Raw genomic sequence first — 17,449 nt, 5'->3', positions numbered from 1 at the left:
AAATGCTTTCCTTTACTATGCACAATATAAGTGCATCCATCTTTGCAAAAGTTTGGATGTTGTTTGTTTTCGTGGGAATAATGCAGACACGCTGCCGAGGCCGGCTCTAGGTTGAGATGTCTCACTTCCTGATTGGAAAACAAGCTATGAAAATAACTCATCTTTCATAAAGAAAATTGTTCTTTTTGTGCCATCATCATATATATGGATACAATTAGCCAGTCACCCTGACATTCCCCTAAGAAGGCCAAATGTATTTTTTTTTTATCTTTTTCTGTCTCTGTTTACTTGGTTTATTTATTCATTCATTCATCTTTTGTCCCCTTTGGGGTCACAGGGCTGCTGGAGCCAATCCCGGCCACTCGTGAGTGAAGGCAGGGGACATCCTGGACAGGTCGCAGTCTGTCGCAGTACTTGGTTTACTGTACAATATAAATTAAGGTAGACATATTATTTGGCTAGAAATGTCATTTTAAATGCAAAAAGTATCTATTATCTATTTCAATTTAGGTATTGTAACTTCAAAACCAAACTTGACTTAGTTGGAAAACTTGAAGGCCTGCAGGCATCAGCTTCTCTGTATCCTGTCTTGCGTCACAGGTGAATATCAATAAAGCAATGAAGACAAATAAACAATAAAAGAAGACAGCAGTGGCCCTTCAAAGCGGCCTTTTTTTTTTCTTAGCTCTTAGACTGCGTTCTGTTATTGCAGCACCGAGCCACTGGGGAGCTGACCGTCAACTGCTGAGCCTCAGCATGGGCCACCCACCACGAAGCATTGACCCAACCTGCTCTTCTATGAATAGCACACTTTGTTCCAGTGGATTTCCATTTTCTTCAACTCCAAACCCACAACAATCAATACTTTATGCGAGTTTAGACATCTTCAAGAGAGAATCCCATTCTACGCAGCTTTGAAATGCTTTACCAGTTCTGCCTAAGATGAGGATTTTCGGAGTGAAAATAGCAGCATTTAATTTGAGCATTTACAAAACATGTGGAGACATTTTTACACTTCATCTTTTTATTGAAGCCTTAAAGAATCCTTAAAGACCCACTCTGTTGAGAATTGGGTTTTTGTTGTTTAACATCTTCTTGTGGCATTTTTCTGATGACAAAGACCATATCTAAAGAATTTAAGATTAAAATTAAATTTCCGAGTATTTCTTTATTTGTGAATCAGGATCAGACGAAAAAGTGCCAAAAGGAAAATATAGTAAAAATATGGTGGGCCACAATTTCCTGCTCTGCTCCATCCTGATGCATTCACCTACAGAAGTGAAACGGTGATCGCAATTTTACGTCTGTGTATTTAGATAAAGTCAAAAGTGACTCCTTGACTAATATAGAACATTTTTCTGCATTAGGAACCATATTTAAGCGTTCAATAAGTGGACAGGGATTAGTTAGAGCAGAAGTCTCAGGTTCAAGTTGCTTCACTCTTACGTCATCTCTTCAGTTTTCTGTGGGGCAGCAGTTTCTTGTGCTCTCTCTACTCTCTACTCTCTACTCAACTCTCTCTAAGCCGCAAAGAGAAAAGCGGCAGCTCAGAACCCCCTGTATTACAAGAAAAGGGGTTTGATAGAATATGGGGGGTTGTAGCCACAGTTTTTTTTCTTGGATCTCTAACAAAAAAAAAAAAAACAGAGGGCACTAGGGTACTTTTTATTATGAGGTAAAAAAGGCAGGTGCTCTAGGGCCCTATAAGTGCATGTGTCTGGTTCTCACCCATTCCCAAGCACACGTAGCTTTAACTTCTTGTCAATTCTAGACTGTGAGGTCTTGGATGAGTTCAAAAGGTTGACAACGGAAGACAACACACACGTCTTCTTGAAGTTACTTCACTGACTTCTTTTCTATTGCCTCAGTCTCTCCTTATGCTTGTGACCCTAATCACTGTCTCACATGCACCTCCTCCTCATCCTCTTCACCGTCTCCCTGTTGCTGTGCAAACTTTGGCACAGATGCAGAGCAAAGCCAGCTGCCTCCATACGTCTGAGAGATACCGGTATGTCTGAGTTTTTTCAATGCAATTGACGACTTCACCTCTCACTCTTTTTCTTCTGTTGAAGCCTTTCTGCTCCACCGCGGCACTTAACCCTGTCCACCTTGACTGGACAAATAGAGTGGGGCCAGGTATTCTTGTCTCTACTGTGGAATTTCAGATCATAGTTCTTATGCTTCCGGAGAAATATTTGTCTTTTAATTTTTCATCAATAATTTAAATTGGTTGTTTGCTCGCTTTCAGTTCTCAAACTACTTATCCTAAAAAAAAAAAAGACACTTAGGATATTTGTGAATATTGTTTTTTTAAAATGATGAGTTTTACCACATTTCTGCACCATAATACACATTTTAAAGTCTTGGTTTTTCAAAAAAATGACAGTATACTTTATGATCTAGAGTGCTTTATACATGGACAAATTCTGGTTGTTCTTACTGATGTCAAGGCGATTTGAGAGGTACACGGCTCTCTGTCAAAATGTCTGTCTTTTATTTATTTATTTTTTTTACAAGTTGCAAAGAAAGTTGAGTGGAAATATGCTAACGTGGCTAATGGGGGTAACGTGTAGTGGTGTCGGACTATGGTTTATGTAATATGATATACAAGGTTGGGAGTTATAGTGTAGTCAGTGTTGAGTAAATTATTTCTAAACAGTAATTAATTACTTTAGTTTAGTCACTGGATCAAAATTTTAATTCAAATACTTCAATAATTACCTATTTGAAAAAATAATTCACTACTCGTCACTTTACTTTACTGTAATTTTTGTTCATCTGATATATAAATTCTCAAGGGAAAAACAGAACAAACAGGATCCTCTTGTCTTTTGTTTAACTTTATTTTTAAAGCAATGACCTCGTGTAAAGTATCAATCTGGTTCACGACATAATCTGGTTTTATTACAATTTAGACAACAGTGTGAAAAATGACACCAAAATAAGTTACAACACACGTGGTCTATACCACTGCTCAAAGTATGATGTGGAAAAAAACCTGTTACACTTTTATAAATATCTATCAAATCTGAAAATAAGCCACTCTTTTGAAAACACAAAGAACTATTTAATGACTCAGTGTTCATTTTCGCTGACTTCCGGTATTCAATTACAATTCCATTATGCAGAGAGAGAGGTGCAACTCTCCCTACGTCTGCCTTTTGTGCAAAGTTCTGTGGTGCTGCGAGTCTACCGAACTAGACCCCCCTCTGTGGACTGCATTGAGCGCCAACTCATACTGACCAGAAATGCAGTCAAGTGCAGCTTAGGAAATTAAAGTAAACAAGAGTTTAATATTATAGAAAAACACGACTCTCTGAACAGAATCGGCTCTTGTCTTACACATCAGAGGGCGGTTCTAGAGTTGTTTCATTCTTAAGTAGTCAGGGCGGGTCTCTGGTCTGCTGCTAACCTGCTGCTCCTCTAGGATAAGAAGACTTCCTGTGCATCTCTTTTTGTTTGAGCCAGTTTGGAAAGCAATGAGACTGCAGCAATGACGGCATGTCTGGACTTTGACCAAACTCTGCGCATGCATGCTAGCGTGTATGCGCCATCTAACTTCTTTTATTTTCTATTTTATTTCATTTAAACTAGGGAAAATGTCAAAACCTAACCAATGACGTTACAAGGGTTTTCTTTAGTCCAGTAGTTGTAATTAATTACAGAAATTTGAATTGTAATTCGTTAATGACATAAGTCATTAAATTACTCTAATTTGTTACTTTGTAATCTGTTACATAACACTGAGTGTAGTTTTATCGTATTAGCTTTTTACTTTTTGTCAGGCATAGTTGGGAAATAAAGGTATTTTGAATATGCTAACCTGCTAATGCTTCTAATGTGGCTAATGGGCAACAGGTTACAAACAACACTTATGTCAACGCACCTAATTAAGTCGAACGGACTTACAGTACAGACCAAAGGTTTGGACACACCTTCCCATTCATTTGAATAAGAAGGTGTGTCCAAACTTTTGGTCTGTACTGTATCTCTGACTCTTGAATTGCTTGATGTGTCCTATGCTTTGGTGTCCCTTAAATACAACGTAAGTTCAAAACTCGACTATATGTCGATGCTGCGTCTTAAAGTGTCTTTACTTCATTGCCTATAATACTGTAAAAAAGGGGGTGTAAACAAATCCCACTCTAATTTTAACCTCCAAGTTATCAGCTGCCATTGAAAACATTTTTTAAATGTTGTTGTTCTTGGTTTTATCTTCTTTATTTTATATGAAAGCGCAAGAGCAGCACTTCTATCATATTTTTTTTTTTTATAAAATGTGTGGCTGTCTCAGAGAAATGGGATTTGAACCAGAGCCTTCTCACCGTGAGGCACGAGTGCTAACCACTAGACTACCATGAATCCTATTGACCAAATGGAAATACATGCAGGCTTGAGGTCTGGTCTTTTGATTTCTGAATCTGGCATCCAAAAACGTTGTGCAGCAACTTTACATTTACATTTGACAGTGACTGACATAAGACCAGCAACGAGAAAAAGAGGAAATGAGCTCAGGTTATCAACCAACATTGGAAAGTGACATTGTCAGCAGTTGCAGTGTCATTGTGTGCGTTGTGGTTCTTACCACAGACGCCAGATTCATTTTCTTGCTGAAATAGCAATGATGAGGATGAGGATGGAAAGGACAATGGCTGCTGCTACGACAAGGTAACACTTCCTTTTCCTCAGCTGCCTCTGTGGGGGAAAAAAAAAGCACATTTTAAGACAGGAGTTAAAGACTGATCCAAATAACAAGCAATACTGTATAACAAGTACCTGCTGAAGATCATAGAAACCTGAGCAGAGAAAGGCGTGCTGATCCCTATCCTTTCAGAGTTGCAGCTATTTGGACATTTTTTCAGTATTACACTAAATGACCCTTTCAGGTTGGGAGTGTAGCATCCCAACCTGAAAACTTTGCATTTTATTGTAAATCATCACAGAAAGCCAAAGAAACCGGGGGAAAAACGCTTTGGGGCTTGTAAAGACAGAAGAGCCATCATGTTTCTCAAAAGAATGAGCTCAGATAAGGAAAATTAAATTTGAATGTGAGGTGGTCATTTAAAGTTCATCATCAGTGAGAGATTGTCTACAAAAGCAGAGGTTTAGGTATTTTCTTGTCCCAGATTTTTAATTTTTCATGACACTGTCAAAGACTAAATGCATGAACTGTAATACTGAGAAATCTGTTCCGTGTCTTTCCAGTTTGAAGGCCTAAATCTTTTTATTTACAATTCTGAGCTCATTATTCACCCTTCTCTTTGCATCATAACCCCTTCATCATGTTCAAGGTCAAAAGGGGCTGGAGCCTATCTTTGATGTCAAACGGTTAGAGGAAGCATTCATCTATGACAGATCAGCAACCCCTAGGACGGCCACCCAGAGACAGACAACAGTGCAGTTACTCATACCAATGCTGAAACATTTCATCTTCAGGACAAATCTCTTGCCTGAAGTTGTGCTGCTGAAAGCTGTCAATCATTCCCCCCAGCTCCAAATGCTGATTTGTTCTGCACCCAAACTTGGGCTACAACGTCCAGCATAAATGACTTCCTTCCTGCAAAAGTTTCATGTTGTTGACACACCATTCTGTTTAGCCGTGCTGTCAGATTTTTGTTTAGGGTGGTGGCCTACGCTGATTTCGCTGTTTTGATACCAGTTTAGTTTATCTTTTTTTCCCGTTTACAGATTGCTGTCCTCAAAGCTGGAGGCTGAGCTGTTTTTGTCTAGTAGGATTATTGATTAGGATGGACACAAGTAAAGAAGCAGTAATAAAGTTTTCTGTTCCATTGAAAGTAAAGCTACAGCTGAAGCCTAGCTGATCTAAGCTTTTTTAGGTGCCGGTGGTGCAGCACCCAAACTGCAGCATTCTGGGCTTCATTGTGGGACCTTAAAATACCAATACACTCAATGTGTGATGAAAATGATAAAAAAAAAAGAGAAATAAAGAAGATCCAAAGCAGAAGATCTAACAACAAACTTACACTTTAAATTTAAATGATCTTAAAATTTCAGACTCTTCATTCTGGGAAAAGGGTGTATACTTATATAGCGCTTTTCTACCTAAAAGGCCCAAAGTGCTTTACAGTCCCCCAGTCACACACACATTCACACAGTGGTGGTGGCTCTGCTGCTGAACACTGGTGCAGACCTACCACCAGAGGCAAGGTGGGGTTCAGTGTCTTGCCCAAGGACACATCCACTAATGGACGTGCAAGGCGGGAATTGAACCTATAATCTTACGATCATGGGTCGACCGCCCCGCCGCTGCACCACGGCCGCCCTTTAAATAAAGACACACATTTCATTGAGTCAAAAGATCCATTTATTCAGTGTTTCAGGTTTTTTTGGTAGCACATACACACACTGATCACATGTCTTTGAGTTGGCAGCGCTGAGGGTGATGCTGGTTGTGACGGGCGTGGCTGAGGTTCTGCTTCTGGAGCTGTGCTGTGAGGCCAAAAGAGGAAGTTAAGCCATCACAGCCTTTACATGCTCCAATCAGGCAAGTGGATAGGCGCCATCCATAGAAGCCTCGAGTGGAGAAACTGTGAACTCATTAAATATTTGTTTGCTTTGTTTCTGTTTTTACTATTCATTTTGTTATTCCAATTTTGTACTTATTTTTTGTTGTTTCTTTTTCCACTTAGAGACCAAGTTTTGTGTTTGGTCTTGTCTGTAGTCTTTGTTAAATGTTGTTAGTTTCCCCCGTTTGTCAGGTAATCTGATCAGTCACTATATATCTTCCCCTGTTGTGTTTCTGGACAGGTCACAGCTTGTTTCTGTGACTTGATCTGTTCAGTTGCTACATTTAAGTTAAGTTTGTTGCTTGAGTTAATTTGGTTTCTGTTGACCTCTTTTGAGGGCCCAGTTTGTAAATTATGTACTTTTTTTTTCAAAAAAATTCAACTTTCATTTTTTGATGAATGATGTCGTTTTTGCCCGCTCTGTCCCTCACATCATCCTTCCATCCATCCATTTTGTAAAACTCATTTGATCCCTTTTATGCTCAGGGGGCTGCTGGAGCCTATCCCATAATGTCAGCTGAAGGTGGGGCACCTGGACAGGTTGTCAGTCTGTTGAGGGTCACTCAAACACACACACACATTCTCACCTAGGGGCAGTTTAAAGATATCAATCAACTTATGAAGCCTGATTTTGGACTGTGGGAGGAAGCCGCAGTGCCTGGAGAAAATCCGCACATGCAGGAGAAGAAGATGCAAACTCCACACAAAAAGGGATTTGAACCAGGGCCTTCTTGCTGAGAGGCCACAGTGCCACCATGCAGCTCAGGCTCACTCATAACTAGGTTAATATTTACACTGAGTTGTACCTATTTGAGACACAATTTCCAAAAAAAGAAATCAAAACATTTAATAAAAATCTCTCATTGAAAGCTAATTTATATTTCTGTTAAAACCCTTCACACCATCTACTCTGATGCTGATTGTAATAAGTCCAGCCATTTTTTACAAAAGCTTTTTTTCATCCGTGTCAGTTACTTGCAGCATGCAGCCCGAAAACTGGAGTGTTTGGCTGTGCAAAACAAAAATGTTGTAGGAAATAGAGTGACAAGCTGTGGTTAGGGGATATTTATCCTTTTTTTTAGCTCCTTGTCTCCTCAGGCATTGACGATTTGTTGAAGCAAAGAATCTATGTTGTTTCGAAATGCTTTTTTCCATTTTTTCCCCAGCCTGTTTCCTGCTACAAAGGCAGCGGGAGCAGCGGCGTTAGACCAGAGCCTAGGCTGGAGTCTTTAAATCCTGACGCGCTTCAAAGCAAGAGAGAGCAATTCATCTTCTTATCTGAGACTCAAAACAGGCTTTCTGTGTGGAAGAGAGAGGGAGAGCGGGAGAGCGGTGAGGGAAAGAAAAAATGCTGTCGAGTAATTTTCCGTTTAAACGTTCCACTCCACAACAATTTGCATAAGCAGCCCTGCGTTTGTGATAAGAAGATTGGTAATTTTCAAAGGCTCTGTGGGGATTGAGAATTAAAAGCCTTTCCCCACTATCTCCCCTCATGCAGCTGGCCACTGCAGATTCCCCAGCTTCTCTCACCCATTCCCTGCTAAACTACGCCTTATAAACTTTCTCTGCCAATTCTCTACTTCTCTCTGCTCCAGCCCCTCCCTCTCTCACTATTCCTTCTTTTCCTGTCTTTTTCCGCCGCCGTTATGCAGAGAGAAAAAATAAATAAGGTAGTGAAGTAACAAGAAAGAGCCTGGTATACCAAAGGAGATGTTGCAGTATTTTTAAACCAGAATTTTCTCAGATTCTGCAGCAGAATATAAGACAAAACTGAGAGAGAAGGGGAAAGATCTTTGTATGAAATGTGAATTCATTTTTTTAATGTGTCATTTGGCAGAGCCAGCGCTTAGGAGGAGAACTAGAGCCATTTTTCCTTTTTAGCATTTTCTTTGATCTAAGATTTGCCATTTTTCATCAATGAATAGTCCATCTGTGACACTACATGAGCAAACAAAGACTGACCAACCCTGATGTCTAACTAATTCGGTTCAGCTCAGCCTCTTTTTTGTCAAAAGAGCTACGCACTTTACAAAAATCTGAATCAGCGTCAGTGGACAAGACCTTTGTAATTTGGGAAGAAATGCAAAACTGCAAACAGATAATTACAGTGATTAAAGGCCCTAAGGATAATAATAAAAAATAAACACAGACAGCCAGATAACCAAATAAGATAGTCACCATTCAACGCAATTCAGTCAAAGTCTTTCAAATAGGATTTGTTTATTGGTTATTTATTTAGCCTTTAATCGATCATTGTGTAACTGATGATCTGAACATGCAAGAAACTAAAGGTCAGACTGGAGTCACCGAATACTGAAGAAAATATTTAACATCTAAAACGCACTCTTCACAATTGTTTAGGGACATCATTTTTTACAAAGGTGATTTCCCTATTTGGTCTGAAGTTTAATTAAACACAAAAGTTTCCTTTGACATAATGAATGAGAAGAAACACCATTTTCATTAGTTTGCTATTTAGTGCCCCAAAATTAAGACAATAATAAAGATCAAGATTTCCACCATTTGCTGCAGTGACAGCTTGAGAGAAACGTCTCCTGCTCCTCACCAGCCTCATGATGTTGTTCTGAGGCGTTCCACTCTTCCTTGAGTTCTACATGCAGTTCTGCCAGGTCACTTGGAGGTTTGTTCAAGCAGTCTCTTCTTTAGCTGGTCCCAGACATGCTCTGTGGGGTCCAGGTCAGAGGTCAGAGGTAATTGCTGGCCTAACCATATGAGCCATTCCCCCCTCCATGAAGTCCAGCTGTGACAATTCTGGCACCATGTGGTGGAGCATTATCAGCCATGAACAAAAGGTTGAGGGCTGATGATGGTTCTAAGATGTCTCTGAGCATAGTCTCTGCAGTGACTGGACCATCTACAATGGCTTTTGACTGACTGGTGATGCCCGCCTAGACTGTTCCACTTCCCCCATCGTGAACATTGGAAACCATGTTGACCTCGGTGTACTACTCACCTCATCTTCTCCAGCTACGCTGACGATCTGAATATCGATAATATCAATAAGTTGAAGTGTTGATTATAGGGTGATGAGATTGATACTTTCTTCACATTTTTTCTTCAATACGTACAGTATCAAATGTCAATTTACTAAGACTTCATGTTAGCGTGTCTGCAATGTTACCACATTGGATAAAAAACGACCAATCTGGCAACCCTGTCTGTCTGTGTAAACAATCCACCCCCACCCTCTTGCTGCTGGTCAGACCTTCCCCCTCCCCATTTATTTGTTTTCTATTGTTTATATTTTTATATTTATTTTAACCACCAAATGGTTTCCAAGCAGCTCCTGCAGTGGTCAAATGCGGAGAACATATTTCACACACCTAAGTGTAACCAATTGGACTTTAACTTCACTTTATTACAGTGCTTCCTATGTTTATGTTCTATTTGTACTATTGACTTTGTTATCTTTATTACTGCCTTTTCTTCTTATATATATATATATTTTTTTTTTTTTTTTGGTGCTGTTTTTGTTGTTACATTGCAGTCGTTTTTTAAAAATTAGCAGTAATTACTGTTTCCTTATTTTTATTGTAGTATGCTATTATTCATATCATATACGTGTTCTATATCTGATGCATGTTCAGTTCAGATTGTTTTAATTAGCATTTTTATTTACTGAACGTTTCTTTTCAGGCATATATGTATATATAGATATATATGTATATATATATATCTATATATATATAGATATATATATACAAAAAAAACGCCCCTCTCACCCTCCGCGGGTGGTTTCTCCTCCAAGCTCCGGTCCTCTACCAGAGGCCTGGGAGCTTGAGGGTCCTGCGCAGTATCTTAGCTGTTCCTAGCACTGCACTTTTCTGGACTGAGAGGTCTGAGGTCTTTCCAGGTATCTGTTGTAGCCACTCCTCCAGCTTGGGGGTTACTGCCCCGAGTGCTCCAATTACCACAGGCACCACTGTCACCTTCACTTTCCAGGCTTTCTCCAGTTCTTCTGAGTCCCTGGTATTTCTCCAGTTTCTCATGTTCCTTCTTCCTGATGTTCCCATCGCTTGGTACTGCCACATCCACCACAACGGCTTTCCTCTGTTCTTTATCCACCACTACAATGTCTGGTTGGTTCGCCATTACCATCCTATCAGTCTGGATCTGGAAGTCCCACAGGATCTTTGCCCTCTCATTCTCTACCACCTTCAGAGGTGTTTCCCATTTTGACCTTGGGGTTTCCAGTTCATATTCTGCACACATGTTCCTGTATATTATTCCAGCCACTTGATTGTGGCGCTCCATGTATGCTTTCCCTGCCAGCATCTTACACCCTGCAGTTATGTGCTGGATTGTTTCAGGTGCCTCTTTGCACAGCCTACACCTTGGGTCTTGTCTGGTGTGGTAGATCTGAGCCTCTATTGCTCTGGTGCTCAGGGCTTGTTCCTGGGCTGCCAGGATGAGCGCTTCGGTGCTGTCCTGTAGGCCAGCCCTTTCTAGCCATTGGTAGGACTTCTTGATATCAGCCACTTCAGTTATGGTCCGGTGGTACATCCCATGCAGGGGTTTGTCCTCCCATGACGATCTGTCCTCCAGCACTGTATCCTCTGCTCTCCATTGCCTGAGACATTCACTGAGCACACTGTCAGTTGGGGCCTTGAGCTTGATGTACTCATGCATCTTGGATGTTTCATCCTGGATGGTGGCTTCTACGCTCACTAGTCCTCGGCCTCCTTCCTTGCGGCTAGCATACAGTCTCAAGGTGCTGGATTTGGGATGGAACCCTCCATGCATGGTGAGGAGCTTTCGTGTTTTAACATCTGTGGTCTGTATCTCTTCCTTTGGCCATCCTATTATTCCTTGAGGGTATCTGATAACTGGCAGTGCGTAGATGTTTATTGCCCGGGTCTTATTTTTGCCATTGAGCTGGCTTCTCAGGACTTGCCTTACTCGTTGGAGGTATTTAGCTGTTGCAGCTTTCCTTGTTGCCTGCTCCAGGTTGCCATTTGTCTGTGGAATTCCAAGGTACTTGTAACTGTCCTCGATGTCTGCTATTGTTCCTTCTGGGAGTGAGACCCCTCCTGTGTGGACTACCTTGCCTCTCTTTGTCACCATCCGGCTGCATTTCTCGAGCCCGAATGACATCCCAATGTCAGTACTGTAGATCCTGGTGGTGTGGATCAGGGAGTCAATGTCACGCTCGCTCTTAGCATATAGCTTGATGTCATCCATGTAGAGGAGTTGACTGATATGACCACACATACTTATACTTAAGTATAAGTATATATATATATATATATATATATATATATATATATATATATATATATATATATATATATATATATATATATTTTAATACACATTCTATTATCAGACATTTCGAGAAAGAAGTATCAGTATCGATATCGGTGATACTACCCCTGTAGTTACTTGGTTTTGGCTTGATACCCAGATTCCCAGTATCATCCACTCCTAATCACACACTAAACCTATAGTGTGTAGTGTACATAACTACTTCCATACCAAAAACAAGACATGGCAGCCCAACAGAAACCAAAACGTACTTTCTATAGGTTAAAAAGAATACACAATAGACACTCGCCAATAAAACGTCAACCTGTTAAAGTCAAATAGCATTTAAGGAAGCTCACAACAGTAGTGTGGGACTGCCCTAAGATCTGCATGTGTTAGAGTGAAGGTTTGTGTCAGAAAGAACACAAAAATAAAAGTGAATGTTTAATTGATCTTTATGTATTACACCTTAAAAAAGCACTAATCAGACTTTTTAGGTAAAGATACAAATTTATTAGTAAAAAAAGATCCAATGATGCAGATCTTCATAGGATTGCTTTTAGTCATAGGCAAATAATTAATCCTTGATCATGTATCACTTCAGCCAAACTCTGATGAGACCACAAGCTCACAAAGAGCCAGCTCAGGGTTTCCCTGTGGTCATTCAGATCCTCCTATGAACATTATTCTTCCATCCATCATTCATACGTTCCTCATCCTGACTGAGGTCGCACAGGGGTTCTGGAGCCTATCCAGGCAGTCAGAGGCAGACTACCACAAAAACCCACACTTACTCCATATGAAGCTCCCGGTTAACCTCTGAAACATGTGTGGGGCGGAGGCCCATAGAACCGTAAAGACCCAGGGACTGTGGGAAAACCTATCATCCCATGCATAGCACAAACCAGAAAGTACTAAATGCAGCACTTCCAACCAAATCCACTTGAGATGTCCTGCAGAATTCAAATTTCTCTGAACTCAAATGTATGCACTTTAAGTGTGTCTTTTATAATTGACAGGTGAGTGGGCCAAACAAAACTTTTATATGCTTTTACACTTGCCTTATTACCTTTTTTTCCAAACAGCATAGTCTCTATTTTCACCGTAAGGAGTCCTGTGATGTCAGAGATTTAACATCCAGAGTCTATACGTCTGTCGCATGTATGCTGTGTCCGGAGCGGAGCCTGAAAAACAATGACGCCACTGAACTGACCACATAAAAAGCTCCTTCTTAGCTTCCACATCCTCCCTTTGAACTGGTAGCTTACTTTAACACTAATCGAACTCAGTTTCAACAGTTTGATCAAACCAGCCAGAATAATGAAACAACAAAGCAGCTGTTCCTGCTTTGAATTTCTCTGCATTCACTGGTGCAGGGAGGTTCTTGTCTCATGTGGACCAGTAATTTCTCTTTTTCTAAGACCACTCGCCCCAGATATCAAAGTGTGAACTCTCATTCTGACCATTTCACGCTTGGCCGCTAACTCAAGTAACTGCACAGTGGAAGTCTAATGCTGACAAAGCCGACTGAGGCACATCATGGGCGAAAAACACAGATGTGAGCCTGAAGTTAGCAGCATTTTCTGCTGTTTATGTGGCATTTTTCCAACGTGTGGCATTTGACCCATACCCCAGGGCAGGAGAACACATTTCATGCACCTAGGTGTGTGACAGCTAATGGGACTCTAACTTTGTGCTTTGTTCTTAAATTTCCCTATACCATTTTTTCCCTCAAAAATGTCCCCAATGGTGTTTTAATTCTGATTATGAAGTCTTTAACCAAAATCCCACAACCTTCATGTCTTAAAAATCGATATTTCATGTTTTTTGAAGCCTCTGTTTTCTAAAATCTCCTCTACATGGGCGTGGCCGTTGGTGCTGAGCTGAGTAGCTCCACCCTCAACCCCCCTTTCTGATGATGTCAGCTGCATCTTCCATGAATGAAGAGCTTGAAACAAGAGGAACAAACAAAACCGACTGACAGTCTCTATTCTCAAAAGTCTCACTTAAGTGATAGAGAAATTGTGATAAGTGACATATCTTTGGTTCCAAATCGACACCTTTTTGAATAATGTGTGGAATGACTAAACAAATGTGTGTTCCAGACCCTGCTGTTTGATAAAATCATCTTCTTCCATTTGTTTCCTTTCGTGGTCACAGGGCTGCCGGAGCCCATCCCGGCCACTGGTGGGCGAAGGCAGGGGACAGGTCGCCAGTCTGTCCTAGGGCCACATTTCACACACCCATTCACTCTCACGGAGCACGTTTTTGGACAGTGGGAGACACACAAAACACACAGAACACATATTGAGAACACACAGAAAGGTCCCCCATTGATGTTCTGTTTCAGGTCCCCCAGCCAGGACTTGAACCGGGGGCCTTCCTGCTGTGAGGCAACAGCGCTAACTACTGTGCCACCGTGCAGCCTGTTTAATAAAATTTAATACAATTGTTTGTGTTTAATAAAATTACAAATAAAAAAGAACATTGATAATTTAGGTTACATTGTAGCAACAAGCACTGGCTGCGGCTCAGAACTGATTTGATGCTAGCACATCCAGACTGTTGAATTTACTTGCACAGCAAACAACAGGAAATGCCAGAAAGAAAATGACTAATTGCGTGTAATTTTCCAAATACATGCAGCCAGTGCTGAACGTTTTTCTTGTTGGCACAGACCCAGAGGACAGGTTAAGTTTAGAATTACGGGTTTCGGGTTAAAGCACCAAATGGTTCCCAAGCGCAGCTGGTTCTGCGTGACAGGGACTTTAAGTTTATTTTGAAATACATGCAGCCAAGAACAAAATTCAGCAATGATCAACTTAAAATACGTGTTTGCAAATGATTTTTTATTACATTTGTTCTCTTTCAAAGGAAAAATGTCAGAATGTCAAAAACTCAAAAAACATGATTTTATCAGAGGGGGACTATTGCCTCACAATAATGTGCAACAAATAACAAATTAAAATGAGAGAAAAGTCTGCAGTAAAATTGTGGTTAGGCCATCCTGCAGTCCCTTCTCGCGCTGTTCTTGTTTATAAAACATTGCCTGTCCTGATGAAATTTTGCAGCACTGATCAAGACAAAGGAGACAGAAGTAGAACATGAACGGATCGTTCATCTTTTGAGTGTTTCTGTTGCTGCCTGTGACCTTTTAAAACTATAAAAATTTTAAGAACAACCGTTGAAGCTGATAGAGCGGCCATTCAAATCGTTTCACTGCCTTTAACTCATCTCTGCCCTTCTGACATGGGAAAAATGGAAAAACAGGAAATATTGCCCTATTTTGAGAAGAAGTATTTACCTTGTGTGACAAGATAAATATCCTCATAATACAATAATGCTTTGCAGTGATAATGACCATATTATTATTCTGCCTTTATCACATCTGGCTGGGAAAATTGGACGTCCATAAAATAAATATTTCCTGCAGAACTGTCTCACTTGTAATCGGCTTATGTGCTATTTACATAAACCTCAGAGTTCCCATGCAGTCATACTGATTATGATATTTCAGAGGAGAAGCGAGTAAACACAGACTTCATGGCCAACAGTGGCATCGTAGAAGGATGACATGCAGAAATATTATCACAGGGAAACAAGAATCCTGAACAGCTTCAGCATATTTGGCAGTGCATTGACTGGATTTTTTTTAAAATCAATGTAAGAAAGAAGAAAGCCTGTCACACAGGTGCGGTGTGTCTTAGTTCCTGTTAAACCGTATCAGGCAGACAGAAAAAAAACACTTTTCCTGGGTTGATCAACTCAATTGCAAATGTCCAGCTTCATTGAGGCTTTAAGGCCGTGTCAAACAGCCACTACGTAGATTTTGTGCGTATTGCACAGATAAAAATTGGTCATACATGAATATTCGTGGAAAAAGTGAGGAAAGTTTATGTGAAGTTTCCACAAATGTATCACAAATGAACCACGTTAACACCACAGAAGAAGTACGAATAAACCACGCATAGAACACGTAAGTCATCATAGAACGTGAACTGCACGTGATTATTGCGTCGTTTAAATGCAGTTCATTAGTGATTCATGAGTGAGTTATGTAATTTGAACATGATATGTGTGCTGCATTTGTGTCCATTTGCGTATGCATCTTGCAAAAATCACGCATAATTGCTCAAGATCGACATAATATTTGCATATACACTGTGTAAAATACGTAAACTGCTTAATTCTCAAGCGACCAAACATTTTGAACAGCTCAAAATCAAATTCACGTAAAGACGGACATCGACGAACGCAAGAAACACTTATGAATTATGAATATCACACAAGGATCACGAAAGACCGACATTACATTCGTAGAAAAAGTATATACTGGCTGAATGACACGGCCACAAGGAAATAACTTTATGGGAACCTTTCAGTTTTGAAAAATGCATCCTATTTTTATTCACTTGTCTTTGGTGAATGTATAAATGCTGAGGTTTTATCTGAACATAGAAGTCTTTGGCTGCCCCCCTTTAAGGGTCACCACAGCGACTCATCCATCCCTTCCTCCTCTGCATCCTGCTCACTCCTTTTCTGCATCCACAGACCTCCTCTGGTCTGATTCTAGGCCTTCTTTCTGTCAGAACATACAAGGGATATTTTTAGCAAAAGCTAACCAGAAAATGTCCATGCAGTTTTTAAAAAGCTGCCCTGGTTCTGCTTAGAACAGTGAGTGAACAGAAGATCCGCTGTACAGCAGCTGAGTCTTGCTGATTAAAAGCACTTGATGAAGTGTGCAGGCAGTTGCATGCAGCATTTGGGGATGGCCTGGAAAAGGGTGCAAATGTAGAGGGATTTGTGGTCAAAAACTCCCTAATAAATATGTTCCAATTCATGACTGTTGGAAAGAAAAGAAAAGAATATTGCAAAAACTAGTTTATACAAGGACTTGAAAACCGGGTTAAGAAAATGGATGGATGGATAGATTGACAACTATAGTGTAGATGTGTGGACATATGGACCCTTACGTTTCATGTGCACGACCCATGAATCCAGCATTTACAGTAAGGGGCCAGTACTTACATCTCATTATTAACTACAGTGTGGCATAAGGACACCGTACGACCGCAGCACCCTTATGTGATTACAGAATCCTCAAGAATACTTCACAATACACTTTCCACACACCTGTACTGCTGAACCCCTGTATGGGTGCATGTGACTGAGGCTTAAGCTTAGATTATTTAGCGTTTTTATTAAAGTTGTTGTCATTAAGACTTGAACCACTCAATGCAGTGCTGTATCGAGCACCAGCCATAAAGGAGCTTCTTTATTTTTTTTAAAGCGCTGATTAAAAGACTCTGGAGTGTGTGGTGAAAATGTCTCTCAGTAATCCTGCAGGAAAGGATCTGAGTATGAAAAGATGTTGAAGAAATAACGTTAATAAAAAAGAAGTTGTGCTATAACACGCATTTTGTTTGGACTGCACAAGTGGAGCTTTCTGCCAGCAGGTTTTCTGTTCTTGATCTTGTTAGAGGTTAAAAATAAAGTTTCAGACAAACAACACAGACACGTTGGTGAATCTTCAAGCTCTCCTTCTCCCACAGGCAATGATCGGCAGCTTTCCTGTCCACTTTGCGGTCACCAGGAATAAAAGTCAAAGGTTTTTTCTTTGTCGATAGTTTTTCTAGAAGACAATGGTTCAATGTTTT

At 40.4% G+C, this 17,449-nt stretch overlaps 1 protein-coding gene across 1 annotated transcript in view; it reads right to left on the bottom strand.

Moving 5' to 3' along the window:
* Nucleotides 1-17,449, bottom strand: part of tsnare1 (T-SNARE Domain Containing 1) — a 182,439-nt gene that overhangs the window by 10,980 nt on the left and 154,010 nt on the right. The window contains exon 12 of the mRNA XM_011484938.3: nt 4,586-4,695. Within this exon, the coding sequence (XP_011483240.1) occupies nt 4,600-4,695 (96 nt within the window). The 3' untranslated portion in view covers nt 4,586-4,599. The remainder of the gene's footprint in view (nt 1-4,585; nt 4,696-17,449) is intronic.

This window comes from Oryzias latipes, chromosome 16 (genome assembly GCF_053564925.1).
Source record: "Oryzias latipes strain Hd-rR chromosome 16, Olatipes_Hd-rR_3.1".
In the NCBI taxonomy this organism is placed as follows: Eukaryota; Metazoa; Chordata; class Actinopteri; order Beloniformes; family Adrianichthyidae; genus Oryzias; species Oryzias latipes.
The sequence above is the reverse complement of the archived record's forward strand: the minus strand, read 5'-3'. Positions and strand labels throughout refer to the sequence as shown.